The 18525-nt window shown below is 40.5% G+C and overlaps 1 protein-coding gene across 1 annotated transcript in view; it reads left to right on the plus strand.

Annotated features, from left to right (window-relative positions):
• The first annotated feature begins 495 nt into the window (after positions 1 to 495).
• Positions 496 to 18525, plus strand: part of LOC101157583 (endothelin-1-like) — a 39976-nt gene continuing 21946 nt past the window's right edge. Inside the window, exon 1 of the mRNA XM_004083323.4 lies at positions 496 to 1386. Within this exon, the coding sequence (XP_004083371.1) occupies positions 1332 to 1386 (55 nt within the window). The 5' untranslated portion in view covers positions 496 to 1331. The remainder of the gene's footprint in view (positions 1387 to 18525) is intronic.

Consider the following 18525-nt stretch of genomic DNA (forward strand, 5'->3'; position numbering starts at 1 on the left):
GATTTCCTGTTGTGATTCGTGATTTCCTGTTGTGTTTCATGATTTCCTGTTGTGTTTCATGATTTCCTGTTGTGTTTTGTGATTTCCTGTTGTGTTTCGTGATTTCCTGTTGTTTCGTGATTTCCTGTTGTGTATTGTGATTTCCTGCTGTGTTTCATGATTTCCTGTTGTGTTTCGTGATTTCCTGTTGTGTTTCGTGATTTCCTGTTGTGTTTTGTGATTTCCTGTTGTGTTTTGTGATTTCCTGTTGTGTTTCGTGATTTCCTGTTGTGTTTCGTGATTTCCTGTTGTGTTTCGTGATTTCCTGTTGTGTTTCGTGATTTCCTGTTGTGTTTCGTGATTTCCTGTTGTTTCGTGATTTTCTGTTGTGTTTCATGATTTCCTGTTGTGTTTCGTGATTTCCTGTTGTGTTTCGTGATTTGCTCATTTGTACTGGGATTTGTTGTTGTCTTAAATGTAAACGTGTCTTGCACCTTCTTGCCCCTCTGGGCCACCGTACAACAGCACCTCCTACTTTGAGCTCATTCTTTACTCTCCACTGCACCGACTTGACGTGCTCAGTCTATAGCGAACACAAAATACTGTTCCCGCAAGAGCTGAAGCGTCCCAAAAAGGTTTGGGTTTGAACATCTTATTTTGAAGAATTGCTGTCATGATGCAGCTTGAAGATCAAACCCAGCAATTAAACATGAGCTCCAAACGTGAACAGGCCTCCCCAGCTTCCCTTATGCATTGTGGGATCTGCATCATCTCCATCTGTTGCTGCACATATATCGAACAGGGCTGCTCCACGTGAGCAGATCTTGGTTTCAGAAGGTCCCAGACAGGAGCTGGTCCAGGTTCCAGGTTAAGAAAAGAGCAGCGAAAAAAAACAAAGAGCAGACCACAGTGAGAGACTCAGCAGGCATGAGAGCATGACACGGATGAACTGCAGGAGGAGACGGCTGTAATTTATGAGGCAGTGAAGGTGTCTCCCAGCAGAGCAAGCCTCCTCCTCGTCCTCCTGCTCCTCACTTTCCTCATCTGTTTTGATAGAGTGGAGCACAGCTGTGCTCCAAGCCGTCACATTATCTTCCCTGCATCTGGAGAGCACTGAAGCCTTTACAGCCCCCAGGAGCTGAAAACTACTTCAGTTCAGCACCAAGGCGGCAGAAGCGGTTCACCTGAGGCAATCCAGCGGACACGCTTGTAAACCCTCCAACATTTCACTTCCATTTGCCCCAATCGGAGCCTCGTTTTTGGCGTTTCCTGCAGCTGGAGGAGCGCTGCAGTGAAGATCTGGCTTTTTCTGGTCTTTCATTTCACACGTGGATCCTAAGGAGGGAAGCAGCATGGATCTGATACACCTTTGGCTCCTCGCCACAACCTTTATGCTGATCCACCAAGGTAAAGTTGTCTGTTTCTCTAACGGCAGAGAGGACGGCTTTCTTTAGGATGGGTGAGGCGCTTACTTCATGGCAGAACAGTTGTAACTTCCTGCAGCCTCTGTTTTAATTTTAAATTGTTTCAGCATGCACCTTCTCTCCCTGGAGCACATTTGGGAAAAGAGGACAAAAGAAAATGAACAATTGCCAATTTGGTGACCTCATTTGAATTAGTTGACAGAGATTCTGATGCATTAGCAAAGGAAAACACTAAAAGAGGGATGGATTCTTCTGAAGAGTGTTGGCTTCTGACACCAGCTTTATTGTCTTGGATAACGTAGTCTGACAACTTTATGGTACACCATCCCAAACCAGGAATGTTGAGCCCCGAAAACGGGCAAAGGTTTGTGCAGACCGTCATTAGTTTGAATAAAAACCGAGCGTTTAAGAGAGGAGAAGCCTTTTTTTTTCAATGTTTTATCACACGTTCATCTTGGTTTCTTTCCTATGTTTATACTAAGAAATCAAAGTTTTTGTCTTCTGTGGTGCACCAAGATTAATAAAACTATGAATTCATTAAAGCTAAACTAAATATGCAGTGGACAAAGTCCAGGCTCATCCTTAGCATAACCCCCCCCAATGAAAACTAATAATCAGTGTGCTGACAGTCCGTTGAACATAAACCTCCTTACATTTCTTTCATCAGAAATGTTTGGTCTTTTTTCTGTAAATGTTGTTTTTCCAGAAGCATTTTATTGTTTTATGTTTTGAACTTTATCCAGGAGTCTGGGAATAAAAACGAACAGAAGTGGTTTTTAGGTTCAGGCAGGCGGACTTGATGCTTTTTTGACCTGCAGACTTTGTCATTGTAAATCTGAGGATCCTTTTGGTCAAATTCCTCAGTTTAAAGCTAGAAAAAGGAAAGGATTTCTTTCCCTGTGCTGTTAATATTCCACCGTTCAGCGTCAACACGGCGCACTCAGAGAAAACCTCCCTCAGTCTATCAGCGTCACGTCAAAAACAGTTCCAGAAAATGTCAAATGTTCATCCAGCTATAGGAGAATTAGGAACAGCTTTTTTTTTTGTTGTGTAATCCGGGCTTTATGAGTTGTGGGTGCCACTCCCTACTTTAGGAGTTTCTCAGACTGCTACCGCGGGCTACGTGCAACAGAAATATTCAGTCATACATTCACAGGCCCTGACTGTCTGAGCAGCAAAGCATTTTGACTTTATTGTATTATTTCATGCAAATCTTAACAAATGTCCAAATTGTTTTTCCACCCCAAAAAAGGAAAAATCTCCATAAATGCTCTGCAGAGAATTAATATTAAAAGTTGCATTTTTAATTCAAGCTCTATTTTTTACTAATTAAAAAATGCAATTCTGCAAGAATTACAGCAGCATATTGTTCTTGCTGATGAATTTGAATTGCCCCACATTCCCTGCATATTTGGGCCTGTTGCTCATTACACGCCTATTAGATGAAGAAGCAAAGCTGCTCTGACCCCTGATCTTATCCCCGTTTCTCTGTCCCGACTGAGCCCAGATCCAGTTTCACCATGTTTGGATTCATTTAACACAATTGAATCGCATCATTTGATGCCAAAACATTTGAATTTTAGTCCTTAAAGAAAACAACTGCAACAAATGCAGAATAAGATTAAATTTGTTTGTAATGTTACCATTTCTTTTAAATCCACTTCAAATATTACCCATTTTATCTGTGCTACTGTGGCTGCATTAAGGTAAATGATGTTTTTTAGGTTAAAATTGCATAGAAAAACACATTTATTTGGCTTTTTTTTATTATTTATAGGTTCATATCGCTCATGATTCCTGTTTTAATCATAAAATGGAGCTTTAGAGTAACGTCCATCTGGTTTCTGAAGGACCAGATTTCCCTTACTTTTAGAAATTGGCGTTTTAGTGACAATCTTGGCTCTTTTCAAACCTTCACGTCATCTTCTAACCTGCAATAAAAGCAGAAGGTTAAACCTCTTAAAGGATTTTATTTGGTGTTTTTATTTCCACAGCAGCAGAGAAATGACAGGTTGGAGAAGACAGCCTGATGTTTTCCAGGAAAACTCCGGCTGGAGCGGTTTCTTTGGTTCCAGCATCACTACTTAGTGACCCTAGTTTGTTTTTACTCTTTCACATAAAAGTGCCTAATGTGCCTCCACAAAAACAAACTAGTGTCACTGTAAGCAAACTCAGACAAATGACACGTTGTCCTGAAATGAAAAGCTAAACTTTTCCCATCTTAGTTCAGGTTTTGATCAAAAAATGTGAGAAAACTCTCTGAAACTCTTACTCTCTGAAAGTAAATTTGTGACGGATTTCAGACAAAAATGAAAATCGAGGTGCATAAATGTGTAACAGGAGCAGATTTAGTCAAGACAGACGGACGTTTACTCTTGTGTGTTAATAAAGTTTGATGGCTCCAAACATTGAATGAATGTGACGTCACCCGAAGAAAACGGTTTACTTCTGACTCACAAAAAGCGGACTGTTTGTTATGTGGTGCGGCGGAGCACAACCGTGACAATGCGCTCCGACCTCCGATCTTGACTGCAGCGGCAAAGGAAAGCAATATCTATGCTGATGATCACGACAGGTTGAGTAAAGCATCAGTTCAGAGAGAAGGTTCACCTCCTCCTGCTTTGTCCAGATGATGAAGATAAAGTTTGTTTTAAAGGAGCCAGTGCAGTGATACAGAATATTTAGGCTATGTGACCGGAACTACTTTTTTAGATGTGGGGTTTCACGTTTTAATGTACACCCAGCAGCCAATCAGAATTGAGTATTCACCTGGACCATGGTATAAATAAAGTTAATCCAGCCACCATTTTTTTACCACCATGTTGGAGCCCGACGTCGTCAGTAAACAGGGATTTGAACGTTGCACGTGGGGGCCAGCAGGCTCCACCTGCTTTTATTGAGGCGTCAGATTGGTTAGCTTATAACTTGAGTAACTTGAACTACGGAAAAATTATGAGGAAAAAAACATTACCAATAACAACTTTAAAACAAGGTATTGGATCAACAATAGCTCTTTATGTCTCTATAGAAGTCTGTGGCTTCTTGGAGCCAGCGGTACTTCCTGTTTGGAACCCCGGGGGGCGTGACCACTCAGTCCAGTTCTCGTGTACAGTCAATGGCTCCAAATATTGTCGGTAGAGGTGGTTGTCATGGTTGAAGTCAAGGGGACACGTTTGTTTTGGCTGAATCCAACATGGCTGATTGCATAATGATTGTGGATATGACGGCACATTGAAACCAGAAACATATGAACTGTTTAGCTGGGGGGTATTCCAGGAAGCATGTTTAAACTAGCCTGACTTTAAGCCTGAACTCTGGCTGAAATCCGCCTGAACTTGCTTACTCTGGGTATGTCGGTTCCAGAAGACCGGATACGAGTTGGCGTGATTACGCTCGACTTAGTAACCCTGGGTTAACGCACGTGCACAGAAGGTACAAAAAGACATTCTCAATAGATCCCCGATTTCCGGAGTCACCATGGAAACGCGTGGAGAACCAAAGAGAGCGCAATACTTTAGTGAGACGGAGTCTGAGATTTTAATGACGGCGTATGAAGATTATACGTCCATCAAAAAAGTAACACGGCTGCATCATCAAAAGAAAGAGTTTCTGCTTGTAGTAGAAGAACAGACAAAGTAAACGCACAAGTTTCTGATCTTGTTTCCATTTTCCTTGTGACGCATATATATATAACTTATCCAATTTTGCCACCTTAAATGAATTACTTCTATTGGTAACAAATAATTGAGTTAAATTTAATCAACCTAATTTCTTACGTCTATAAAACTCAATAATTGTTTATACAACTCGAATTTATGTATTTATCTAACTAAATGTCATATTACTCCAATTCAATTAGTATTTTTTCCATCTTAATTAATTATATTTCTTGATCTCTCATATTTTTAAGTATGAGCCGGCATATATGCTCATTTTTATTACAATAAAAAGGACGAGAAAAAAATGCACATGGCGCACAAATTCATTAAAGAATTCTCCGTCATTGTCATAACATCAATGCTCGGTAGGGGTGCTATATAAACTCATCATCCTCTCCTTCACTCTCACTCATGGTGCAGAGACATAAGCATAGTAGGACAAAATAACTCAGCAAAACATGGAAAAACACAGTAAAACAGCTAAACAACTAAACACATTTGGTCAAAAAGCCACACTTAAACCAAAATCCGTCCAGAAAGGCAAAGGAAATGGTATCCCACAATCCCTTGCGGTGCCGACCTGACAGCAGCACCAAAGTTACACCTACTTAATTGAATTAATTTGAATGAAAGTAAAATGACTGTCTGATAACTACGTGTTATTTTTAAACTGATTTAACAAACAAATGATTTATCTTAACTGAAGCAAATAACTAAGTTTGATCAAAGTAAAAAAGTTGAATTTTCCAACATCCATATGTGGTCTTATCACCCTCTCACGGGGGAAAAAGTTTTATCTGAGCTTCTTCATCCACTAAATCATCTTCAAATGGACACGCCATGCTGCTTCACCTCTCTGTAAACAAACTAACCTTCAACTAAACCTACTCCCGACCAGGTTATGTTCAGAGCATGAGTTGCTATGGCAACTTGACCTACCCTGAAACATACCTCCATTTCTGGAACCGAAAGCTGAGGTTATCAACTTCCTTAGCCTCAAACTTACCGTGGGAGCTAACATAACCTGCTTTCTGGAATACCCCCCTGTTTCCACGCTGCCAGTTTATGACTTTTGTGTTGTGTTTTTGTATTTCATTGTATTTTCTGCACCATTATACAGGCGCATCTTCAATAATTGGTCTATTTTCCAACTTGTGTCATATTTAAGCCGTTCTGAACTGTGACGTCGTGTTAGCGAGTCAAAAGAATCAGAAATAAGTGCATCAGTCAGACTTTATTAACCGTGTTCACGATAACATGAGAACTTGTTAGTAACACGCTAGACGTGTACCCACGATAGCATATTCACAAAACCTATGACTCCCAACCTTGTTAGTAACACATAAAAACAAAAACAGTCAGACATGGACATGAAGGTTAATGCTGATTGGTCAGAAACTCCTCCCATCAGTTTGTAGACAGGATCAGGTTTGAGCGCAATTGGAAGAACTATTGGCCAATCAGCATCAACCTACCTCCATGTCTGTGACTGGCTGACTTTTGTGGCACATTTCCAATGCGGTGCCCTGCTCTGAGAATTTCTCTCAAGTGAAAATTGTTTTAATTGCACAATGTTTTTTAGTTTTAAGAGCAAAATAATTGTAAGTTTTACGTTCAGTGAGTGTTGCGCTTGGAATAATGGCACAAATATCACTCCATACTGTAGTTTGCCTTATAGTGTGGAAAATATGGTAAGAGAAAAGTGGCAGATGAATGATACATGTTTCCAGCCATACACTGGGATGTCAGCATGTTCAGAAACTGTGATGACACAGACAGACGGTGTTAAAGGATTTGTTTTTCCATTCCAAGAGTTTTCCTGTACTTTCATGGGCTATCAGGTTTTATTTAGGGGGCCTGTGCGCTTGAGCAAAGACTCTTCAGGGAGGATTTGTGTTTTTAAGGTGTTGTTTTCTGCAGCGATCTCTAATGAAGCTCAGATGTCCTGCTGTGATGCACAAACACAGCGGAGAAAAGCCAGAGCCAAGGTGGAATAGCAGAATAGAGACGGAGAACATGCTGACAGCCGGATGTGAGAAATGTGTGCTGATGAAGACCTTTTTTTCTTTTCTTTAACCCTTGTGCTATCTTAGATGACCCCACCCTTACACTGACGTGTTCTCCCTACCATGACAAAGGTGGATAAAGGTGGAAAGATTTCATGTAATCCATGGACACCAGTGAAGATCACAAATCATGGAAGAAAAAAGGTTCAGAGCACTGTCTAGTGGGTCTAGATGACCCAACTCCCAATGCTAGAGTGCCTAGGATAGCACAAGGGCTACACTGAAATTTAATCCACCTATAGATCTATGGAGTGATATTTCTTCCCCCACGTTGCACATAAAACTTTCTAAGTTGCAAATGACAATGTTAAATATTTGCTTTTCAATTATTTTTTATTTTGCTTTCAAATTTTTTTTTTATTTCCAAAACCTTTTTTGCGTCTGCAAAACACATGTTTTTGCATGCGTTGTCAAATCTCGCTTTTGTCTTATCTTTGATTTTGCTGACTACTTTGAGCGCTGTTTGATGGCAGCTTTGTCACGTCAAACTGAAACTTAACTCAGCAAAATCACAGATATAGGAAAAAAGCGAGATTTGACACACAACGCATGCGAAAACATGTGTTTTGCAAACGCAAAAAAAGTTTTTGAAAGCAAAAAAATAATAATTGAAAAGCAAATATTTAACATTGTCATTTGCAACTTAGAAAGTTTTGTGTGCAACGTGGGGGAAGAAATATCACTCCATATAGATCCACCTATAGAAAACACGTCTCCAATGCACACATTTGAGCTGCAGTAAAATCCAAATGACACCCAAACATTTCAAAGGTTTTTGAAACCAGACTGACCACAGGTTTGGGGTTAAATATGACTTTTTAACGTGGAAGGCGATGGGAATTGCTCCCCTCTGACACCAGCCTCCAGAGCTCCAGAGTCCTCAAGCTTCTCTCATTTCATTGAATTCAGGAAATAAAGCATAACCAAGTGAAAAATACGGCCCGGGAGAAATCTGACCCAATTTCATTCCTGCCTCTAATGGAACTATTTTGCTTTCTAACACAGCAGAACAGAAGCAGAGAAGCACCAGGAGCTAACCCGTCGTTAAGGTTCTCGTTAAGGGCTCCTTTATTGGTTTTCCACGGATTAACCAGGTGACCAGGTTACTCACCACTTGGATTGCAAGAAATATATAAATTCTCATCGATGGGGGTAAAAAAAACAACAACAGCCGTCTGACTCATGAACTTTTCATTTCTTCTTTATGTGTTGTGCGGCGGCGGCGGCGGCAGTTCCAGGAGGGCCCCGTGTAAAACAAACGACAAATCACCTCGAGGAAACACGGTTGGACATAATCTACTGCTAAAGTGTCCGATTTAAGCAGCAATCTGTTCAAGAAAACATTCATGATTTACGAAGAAAACCCACAGCAGCTCATCTTTCATGGCTAATCAACAGGAATTTTTCCCAGAAGTTATCCGTGTGTCAAAAGAGGAGTTCTTCCCCCCACTACCCATATTTCACCGCCGCAATTAGCTTTTATTAGCAGCTAGTTGTCACTTCTGTCATTTTTATCTTAAGTAATAGAGCTTTTATGAGACATAAACGTCAACGGGTCTGGGCCGCAGTGGAACAGTAAACCCGGGCAAAGAAACTGGCAGTCCTTGTGTCGGTGGTTTCTGAGTGAAGGTCAGAAGCCGGTTGCACTGCAGCAGGTCTCGTGGTGGTTAACTGCCCTCAGTGTCTCACCGGGGGGTTGTTTTTGCAGGGGAAAGTGTTTCTCACCCCCCTCAGAGCTGCGGATTCCTTCAGCATCTTTGCACATTCAAGCTGCAGACATCAAGGTTTCAAAGAGTCCATTTCTGCCAGGAGAGGTTTATGTTGGCCATCCCGCCGGCTGACAACTCTCTTCCAACTCCAAAGAGTCTTTACTGGGCTCAGGGCAGAACAACACAATAAACGTGTTGTCCAAACTCCACACTGTGTTTTACTGTCGCCGCATACCAGCGTTTCATTTCAATTCATCCTAATAAGCACCAAGAAAACTCTTAAACGTTAACTGAACCTTCTGGACTCTGAGAGGCTCCTACCTGCTGACCGAGGCCTGCCAGTCCAAACAGCCAGCTCCAGGATTAGCGGCTGATCCACCTGTATATTGTCAAATAATGTCGAACCCTGCGGAGCCAACCAGACGCTTTCATAACAAGGCATGGATTTAACTTTTCTTTGGCTGTCTCCAGACGACGCAGGAGCCTGCTCTGGGATTAGCTCCACAGCCTTTTCCCACATTTTGCTTTTGTTCAGGAAACATACATTCAAACATTGAATTCTTACATGCTTACAGAAACCCCACAGAACCCAAAGTGAAATTCTATGAGAGGAAGACGAGGTTGCACCGAAAGCTGCAGGGGGGGGGGTTGAATGGATTCCAGAAGTGGAGACAGGAACACTGAGGTTGTAAAATGGAAAAAAGTTGCATATAAGATCCTTAAAATGACTTGATGCCGCCAGCAAGGAAACAATAAAGTGCCGTCATGCAGCATGAAGTCTGATGTCACCTTCCTCCCCCATGAGGAAGACTGCTTTTTATTTTGACCTGGAAAACACACACCTTTAGGTCTGAACTCTGTCATTTCCAGAGTTCTAACTCTTACTGCCTTAAATCAAACGTTATGTCCATTCGATCTGCCTCCCCTGGGGCCCCCAAAAACCCACTGATGGATTCACGCTTGCCCCTTCTAACTGTTTGCAGCACATACCGTGGTCACGCTGGTGACAGACGACAGAGATGCAGTCAGTCTCCTGCGGTGGACTTTGCATTCTGACCGTCTGAATCCAACTGGACTTGCAGAAAAGCCTTAAAACACAGACTGAGAGGTTGGTGGGCAAAAAGTGAAACGGAAGGATGAAACCCGTGTTTGCTCTTTCTGGTGACCTACCCCTTGTGCTATCCTATGGGGTCTAGATGACCCGATCCTTACATTGACGTGTTCTCCCTACCATGACAAAGGTGGATAAAGGTGGAAAGATTTCATGTAATCCATGGACACCAGTGAAGATCACAAATCATTGAAGAAAAAAGGTTCACAGCACTGTCTAGTGGGTCTAGATGACCCAACTCCCAATGTTAAAGTGCCTAGGATAGCACAAGGGTTAAAAGGTTAAAGGGTTAGACAATGTTTAAAGTGGATTTTTTTCCAGCTGGTGTCCCTACCTTTTAGCACAGTAAAAGAGCTTTGATTATTTCACCACAATCTAGTTCACACATGTATTTGGAATTATTCAATCACCTGTTGATCCCTAAATCCTCTCATCTTCATATCCTGAAATCAGTGTTTCTCTCTACGTTTTCTGGAATATTTGGATATTTGAACATTGTTTGAGCTCATTACTGAACCCGTTCCAAAGTTTATTGCCACACCCCGACACACAGAAACTTTTTTTTGTGGTTCTTATCAATTTGATCTTGAAGTTCCTACATCCCCTCAGTCTGTAGCCTCCTTCATTTTCTAAGAACTTTTTTTGGCGATTGAACGGTAATGATTTCCCACTGGCTCTGTATAGAAGTTGTTGGTGTAAAAATCAACAAGGTCATACAGTTTTAAAAGTCTAGATTGATCAAATAAATTGTTTGTATGATCAAGATATCCGGCTTTATAATTCTGATGAATCGTTTCTTAAAGTAAACACAGAGGATGTAGTGAGCTCTTATACTTATTTACCCAAATTTATATACAGTAGGTGAAATATGGTAATATTAAGGAGCAGCACAATAAATATCTATTGTTGCATTCTAATATATGTTTAGATTTATTTACGATTGAAACACTTTTTGAAACTTTAGTTTGTATGTGTCTGATATGTTGCTTCCAATTTAGTTTGTCATCGATAAAAACCCCTAGAAATTTGATTTCTGTAACACTTTCAATTAGGACATTATTTACTTCAATTAAGGCATTGTAGATACCAATAACCATCACTTTGGTTTTATCTAGGTTCAACGATAGTTTGTTGTAATCCCTCCATGATTTAATTTTTGGTTAACTCTGTGTTTACCACATTGATTCCCTATGATTGTCTGTAGAATTGAAAATGTTTGTGTCATCAGCAAATAATATGAGTTTCGTAAGCTTTGAAACTTTGAATATATCATTTATGTAAATATTGAATAGCAGGGGGCCCAGAATTGATCCTTGTGGGACACCACAACTTATCTCTTTGGTTTCTGATGTATATTCATCAATCTTGACAAATTCTTTCCTTCCCGTTAAATAGCTTTTGACCCAAGTTAACGCTAGTCCTCTTATCCCAGACACTTCCAGTTTGTCAAGTAGGATGTCATGATTGAGAGTCAAATGCTTTTTTTTAAGACAATGAAAATTCCAGCTGCATATTTCTTTTTGTCCAGAGCGTTTGGGATTTCCTCCACAGCATCAATGATAGCCAATGAGGTTGATCTGTTTTCTCTAAAACCATATTAGTTTACATTTATAATGTTAAATTTATGAATAACTAATTTATCATTGAATATTTTGCCTAAAAATTTTGAGAATTGTGGAAGAAGAGAGGGGTCTATAGTTTGTAAATTGGTGTTAGTCTCCACTCTTATAGATAAGAATCACTTTTGCAAGTTTCATTTGGTTTAGGAATCTCCCAGTTTGTTATGATAAGTTACATATGTATGTTAGAGGCTTAGAGATACTATTAATGACCTTTTTCACCACTGTCATATCAATATCCTCATAATCTTTTGTTTTTACTCTTGAATTCATTTACAATTGATATCAGCTCATTTTCGTTCACATCAGAGTGTTTAATTATATTATTGAATATTTTAAGAAAAAGATTCAAGTCACCAAGACATGTTTTCTATGAACAAACATTATTTTGCCAAAAAACTCTTAATATTTTTCTTGCGGGACAGAAAATAAGAAAGTTTTCATGAAAAAAGAGTCTTTGTACCTTCTCAGGCTCTTCATCTTAACCGGCTTCATCCGTGTCGGCATTGCTGGAGCTGGATCTTTCTCCAACCTCATAAACTAGTATTTTTGGGAGCAAGTCCCCTACGATGAAAGGTACTTTAACTTTGATTTTTAAATTCGTTGGTGAGGAAAGACTAATGGCAACAGCTGATGGCAGCAAAAGAGCTCTGGGATGATCTTAGGGTTGGAGGGAGCCAGCTGACCTGCTGACTGCAGCAGAACAGAGGAAAGTGTGATGGATGGATGGATGGATGGATGGATGGATGGATGGATGGATGGATGGATGGATGGATGGATGGATGGATGGATGGATGGATGCCAGATATCATACCAGATATGGATACCATAGAAACCAGCTGAATATGTATTTATAAGTGAGAACTAACAGTTTGCATTCATACCAGTAAACTGATTGACGCCCAACCTCCTAAGCCGCCTACTGTCGGCCACAGGGTGTCTGCAGGTGAAAGATGGGGCACACAGGTGAACCACACAAAATGTTAAGGATGTATATACCGCTCAGTGAACCTGTAGAGAGAAAATGTTAACGCGCATTATTTTCCAAGCTCATGCTCCAGGCGACAGGTTGCAGCACATATACAACACGTAAGGGGGAAGTAGGTGATACACAGGTTTGTTGTACAGATTTTTAATTTTTTCAACCCCTCAAATCCTGCCGACAGCACAAGGAGCCCCGTTAGTGCTGTTCACGTGAAACGCTCCTTGCCTCAGTCTGACTATAAGAATTGAGGAAATGAGGCAAACAGTGTAGTTTATGTCGACATCGTACAATACATCAGCATCACAGGCACACCCCATTTGTGTGCGATCAGTAAGGACCCAGCAGTCGCACGATACTGATGACTAGAGTGTGGCATAAGGACACCATACAACAGCATTATTCGTACGAATCCTTCTCGACCCACTTACCACAAGCACGACAGTGGTATGTTCCATTTTCACTATGTCCCTTGAGGTGGCCGTACGAACCTCAAGGGAACTGTAGGACACACCTGCCCACCTCTTAAGACGCTCCTCTCCACGACCCTTCATAGACCCAGACTAACCAAAACTCTGCAGCGCCCGTACGGGTCACCCCTCGTAGGGATGCATGTGACTCGGCCTTAGTCAGCCATTTTACTGTAAACTCCAACAGGGACGCAGGTTTTATCGGTCAGATGTTACAGTTGTTCTGGGATCTGTTCTATCATTCCTGTTTGTACCAACCAGCCGTTCTTGTCTTCCAACAAACGTTCCAGTGTTTTTGTCTGTTTCTCAGTTTGAGATTATAAAATGTGCCAGATTTGGTGGACCTTTTTGTAGTGTTGTGTGAAGCTCCTTGTACATCTTTTTTGATACATCAAATTGATAAGAACTTAGATGGTTGTTGACTCAACTATTGTTGTTGACAGAAAACTTTCACTGAATTGCTACATTTTTCACACGTCAACAACCAACAAACAGCTGAGCATAATAAGAATGTAGTAAATAAATGGTTAAACGCTTACCCAGATACTTGATGATCAAAGATTAACGTAAAGGTCTTTGAATTATTTGTTCTAAGTGAAAGAAAAACAGCGACTGATGGTTTACCCAAGACATGAGGTTTTTTGGTCGTCTCAAAAGAGTTCAGAAAAATGACAAGATGGCCGATTCAGATTTGTTTTTTGGATGGAAGTCTAAATGAAGACCGACCCCGAGGGATCTCTGAGACAGCTTGAGAATTATCACAGTAAAGAGGAGGTAGATTGAAGTTCTTCAACCCCAGTGAGACCTGTCCCAACTCTGATTAAAGGTTTTGGGCTGCCCCAAGGCTGAGATGTGGATCCAAGCCTCCACCCTTCCTTTCAAACTGCCTGAAAAACAACAAACATTAAACACGGATATTGCATGGGATGGGGCTCTGCGTGTCTGGAAAAATGCAACGACCATGGATGATCACCAAAGAATATGCAAGGAAAATTGATTAAATTCTGTCCTAAACATTTGGATACATTTGTTTACGTTGGTTTGGGTTGGAGATAACTCAGATAACCATTTAAAACCTCTCTCAAATGGTCTTTTACACTAAGAGTTGATGAAAATCTTAGTTTCTGAACTCATCAACACCGTTTGACTGACATTCCTGCTTCAAACATTAGGAGGGTCTTCCCCGAAGGTCAAGGTCAATCCTTATTTAAGTGTTTATACTTGTCCTCGCGAAACTTTTGCTAGTTTAGTGCCTCATTCCAGGAGTGTTTTCATTGTTTTTCTGCTGCAGATTTCCTTGTACAAACATGGCTTTATTAACATTTGGTGTTTCCTCTAACCACAACACCAAGTCTCAGGGTCTGTGGGTCGGTTTCCAGTCTGTTTTTCAAACAAACCAAAGGGGGGAGAGCTATAAACTTCGTCGTGTGGAGGTGGATGTGGGTGACCCGCTCACTGCCTGTTTGAAGTCACGGTTCAGCCACACATTAAGGCAGATTTATTTAATGTTTCTTTGACCTGAACATTTTTTTCCCCAGTTCTATTGGTATCCCCATCTGAAAATGCAAGGTTCACCAACTTTGAGTTCTTTCAGGAGGTTTTGGTGGTTTTTATGGTTTCTAGCCGTTTTCTGCAGATTGAAGATGTAGAAAAAACTGTCAGGACTTTGGGAGTTTAGAGCTTCAGCAAAGGTCATTCAAACCTTTATCCTTTCAACAATTTATGGTAATATTTGGACAAACCAAAGAGTGGAGTGAACTGTGTGACACGATTTTGCTTTAATCCCTCCTATATCCTTCTCTTATTACTGCTCTCATTTAACACTGTCTCGTTGGCGAGTCTCTCCTTCTAAATCTTTCTTTTCTTGAAACAAGTCAACGCCTCTGCTGGCAGCTCCAAGGCTGGAGACATTCAAAAGATTATCCTGCCAATACCAAAGCATTAACTTTTGACAGCTTTACCAATTTTCCCCTCTGCTCACTGGTTTCCTGACGCCACTGAAATGCAGCAGAAACGCATTCATGGACATTAGTTGTGTGAGGAACTTCTTGTAGACATTTTTCACATTTTTTTAAAACTCCTAAAACTCCACAACTTAGCAACCTAAAATAAAGGTCACAACTTGAGCAGATGTGACATTTCTTTAAAATGGTCAAACATATTTGTTGTCTCGCTTACCTTCTAAAGCAGATCCAGACTTTCTAGAACAGATCCAGACTTTCTAGAGCAGAACCAGGACTTCTAAAGCAGATCCAGACTTTCTAGAACATATCCAGACTTTTTAGACCAGATCCAGGCTTTTAGAGGAGATCTAGACGTTCTAGATGCAGATCCAGGCTTTCTAGAGTAGATTTGCGCTTTTTGAGCAGAGCCATACTTTCAAAAGCAGACCCAGGCTCTCTAGAGCGGATCCAGGCTCTCTAGAGCACATCCAGGCTTTTATAGCAGATCCCGGATTTTAGAGCAGATCTAGACTTTCTAGAGCAGATCCAGGCTTTTAGAGCAGATCTAGACTTTCTATAGCAGATCCAGACTTTCTAGAGCAGATCCAGGATTTCTAAAGCAGATCCAGACTTTCTAGAACATATCCAGACTTTCTACAGCAGATCCTCGCTTTATAAAGCAGACCCAGACTTTCTAGAATAGATCCAGACTTTCTAGAACAGATCAAGACTTTCTAGAACATATCCAGACTTTCTAGAGCAGATCCAGGCTTTTAGAGGAGATATAGACGTTCTAGATGCAGATCCAGGCTTTTTAGAGTAGATTTGCGCTTTTTGAGCAGAGCCATACTTTCAAAAGCAGACCCAGGCTCTCTAGAGCACATCCAGGCTTTTATAGCAGATCCCGGATTTTAGAGCAGATCTAGACTTTCTAGAGCAGATCCAGGCTTTTAGAGCAGATCTAGACTTTCTAGAGCAGATCCGGACTTTCTAGAGCAGATCCAGACTTTCTAGAACAGATCCAGACTTTCTACAGCAGATCAAGACTTTCTAGAACAGATCCAGACTTTCTACAGCAGATCCTGGCTTTATAAAGCAGACCCAGACTTTCTAGAATAGATCCAGACTTTCTAGAACAGATCAAGACTTTCTAGAACAGATCCAGACTTTCTACAGCAGATCCTGGCTTTATAAAGCAGACCCAGACTTTCTAGAATAGATCCAGACTTTCTAGAACAGATCAAGACTTTCTAGAGCAGATCCAGGCTTTAAGAGCAGATCTAGACTTTCTAGAGCAGAACCAGGCTATAAGAGCAGATCTAGATTTCTAGAGCAGATCCAGGCTTTTAGAGCACATCTAGACCTCAGAGCAGATCCTGATTTTCTATAGCAAATCCAGTCCAGGTCCACAACTATAGTCCAGGACTCTCACCTTTGCCTTTCATGCCGGAACCACAAGCCCATGTTTCGGTTAGGAAGCAAGTTCCTCAAATGACCACCGGAGGCAGGTTTCAACAGGAAGCCACTTCCTTTCTACTCCCATTTAAAAAAGTCAGATTTTACACCATGAATAAATGTATTATCATCTAGCTCTAAACATTTTTTTGATGTAATTCATTTAATCACTCTGTTGATATATTTAAAGCTGAATTTATTACTACGGGTTTGTTTGTTTTTTTGATAGGCAGATAAGACAAGCGGCCCTAATGAGAAACTCCTTTTACTTTTTTCCCGCCCATTTTTGGAGCAGATGTGGGCGGACTAAACTACAATCAACAAGCTCCTCCCACTTCAGGTTCCTTGCTTCTACTTTTTATTGTCTACCCATTTATCCTTCTTGCAGTCACTAACTTATCACAGCTTTGTCTTAGAACAGATGTGCTATTGGGTTTATGTTTCATTCATTGATTCATTGATTCATTCATTCATTTATTCATTCATTCATTTATTCGTTCATTCATTCAGGAGTTTTCCTCCTCAGAAAACTTGACAGAACCTGTTGACCACTTATTCACACCCCTTAATGATACAGCTATCATACAGCTACAGCGTTGATTTAGCCTGTTTTGTAAGGATCTGGACTGAATTAAATTCTAATCACTAAAAATGAATGTTAAACGTTGTTTGGATGAGCCGGAACTCATTAGACCATGTTTCAGTGAGATGCTGTGTCTCCTCGTTGTCGTGTTGTATTTAAGAGAACTCTGTTAAGGAAGGAAACTGTCGCTTCATTCCTACTCTGTTCACGTTGGCTTCGGTGGCCAGTTTGGTTCAGTTGTTCTCATTCAGAGCGAACCGAAGCTCAGTCCGATTGGAAATGAACCTAGACCACCTCAAAAGATAGGTCCGAGAGCGGTTCCTGGTCCCAGACCAGGGTCCATTGGGTCTATTCAGACTGAAGATTTGTTCCTGATTATCAGGGAAAACGGACTCTGGTTCACTTTAAGTGGACCAAATGTGCCCAGTGTGAATCCACCAAGAGATCTCTGACTCGTGCTTTCTGAGAAACAGACATATCGTTGAAATAAATTGAAAAAACGTAACCAGATAAAGAGTTTTTTTATGCGTGTGTGCGTAAAGTGAGAGCAGTGTGTACTACAAACTGTCTAGAAGCCTTCAGAAACTCACATTTGTTAGCTAAGTTCTTCTCCTTTTTTTTATTGAACCATCATGGTGGAAGCTGCTCAAAACCAGCCAAAACAATCTCTTTACAGGGGGGGACATTTTTACAAGCTGACTAACTTCCACCACAAACCCATCCCTAATAAAAGCTACAGAACTACTGTTGGTTATTTCTGCTGTTGTTGCCTGAACCATTACAGGAAGAAAAGGCAAAAAGGAAACCCCCAACTTGTCCATAGTGATTGAAGTGTGTCAGGATTCTGGTTCCACTTTGGACCAAATAACAGCTTCTTTAGAAGCTCGAGATGAGCAACAACCTCAAATATTTGATTCTGTGAAAAAAAGAACAGACCGAACCCATTCATGGTGAGCAGGGGTGCTATTTTGTGCCCATGTGTCAGATGTGTTAAACCCGTTTTAGATGCACAAGCATTTCCGTGTGCACGGCGGGCAACATCAAAGCCTGTCTGTGGGCTCCATCTGCTTTGTGGTGTGTGAACATATGTGGATACTGGTGCAAATAATCTAATCTAATCTAATCTAATCTAATCTAATCTAATCTAATCTAATCTAATCTAAAAATTTCATATTAAATTAGCTAACTTTAGATGTTTTTTAAGATTTCAGCTCATTTCAGAATATTTCACATTTTTAGCATATTTTAGCTGGTTTGACATTATTTTATATAAATTGTCTTTAGATTATGTCGTCTGATTTTACATAATTTTATTTTATTTCAGATTATGTTATTGGACTTTAGCTGATTTGTACGACGGAGTATTAGGGCCACCAAAAAAAAAAAAAATTAGAGCCACCAAAAAAAAGAAAAAGTAAAATTACGAGATTTTATCTCGTAAATTTAGGAGATAAAAACTCGTAAATTTACGAGAAAAAAGTCGTAGATTAAGGAAAAAACACCGAAGTTGTCCGTTTATCGCAAC

Source organism: Oryzias latipes, chromosome 24 (genome assembly GCF_002234675.1).
Source record: "Oryzias latipes chromosome 24, ASM223467v1".
NCBI classification, from domain to species: Eukaryota; Metazoa; Chordata; class Actinopteri; order Beloniformes; family Adrianichthyidae; genus Oryzias; species Oryzias latipes.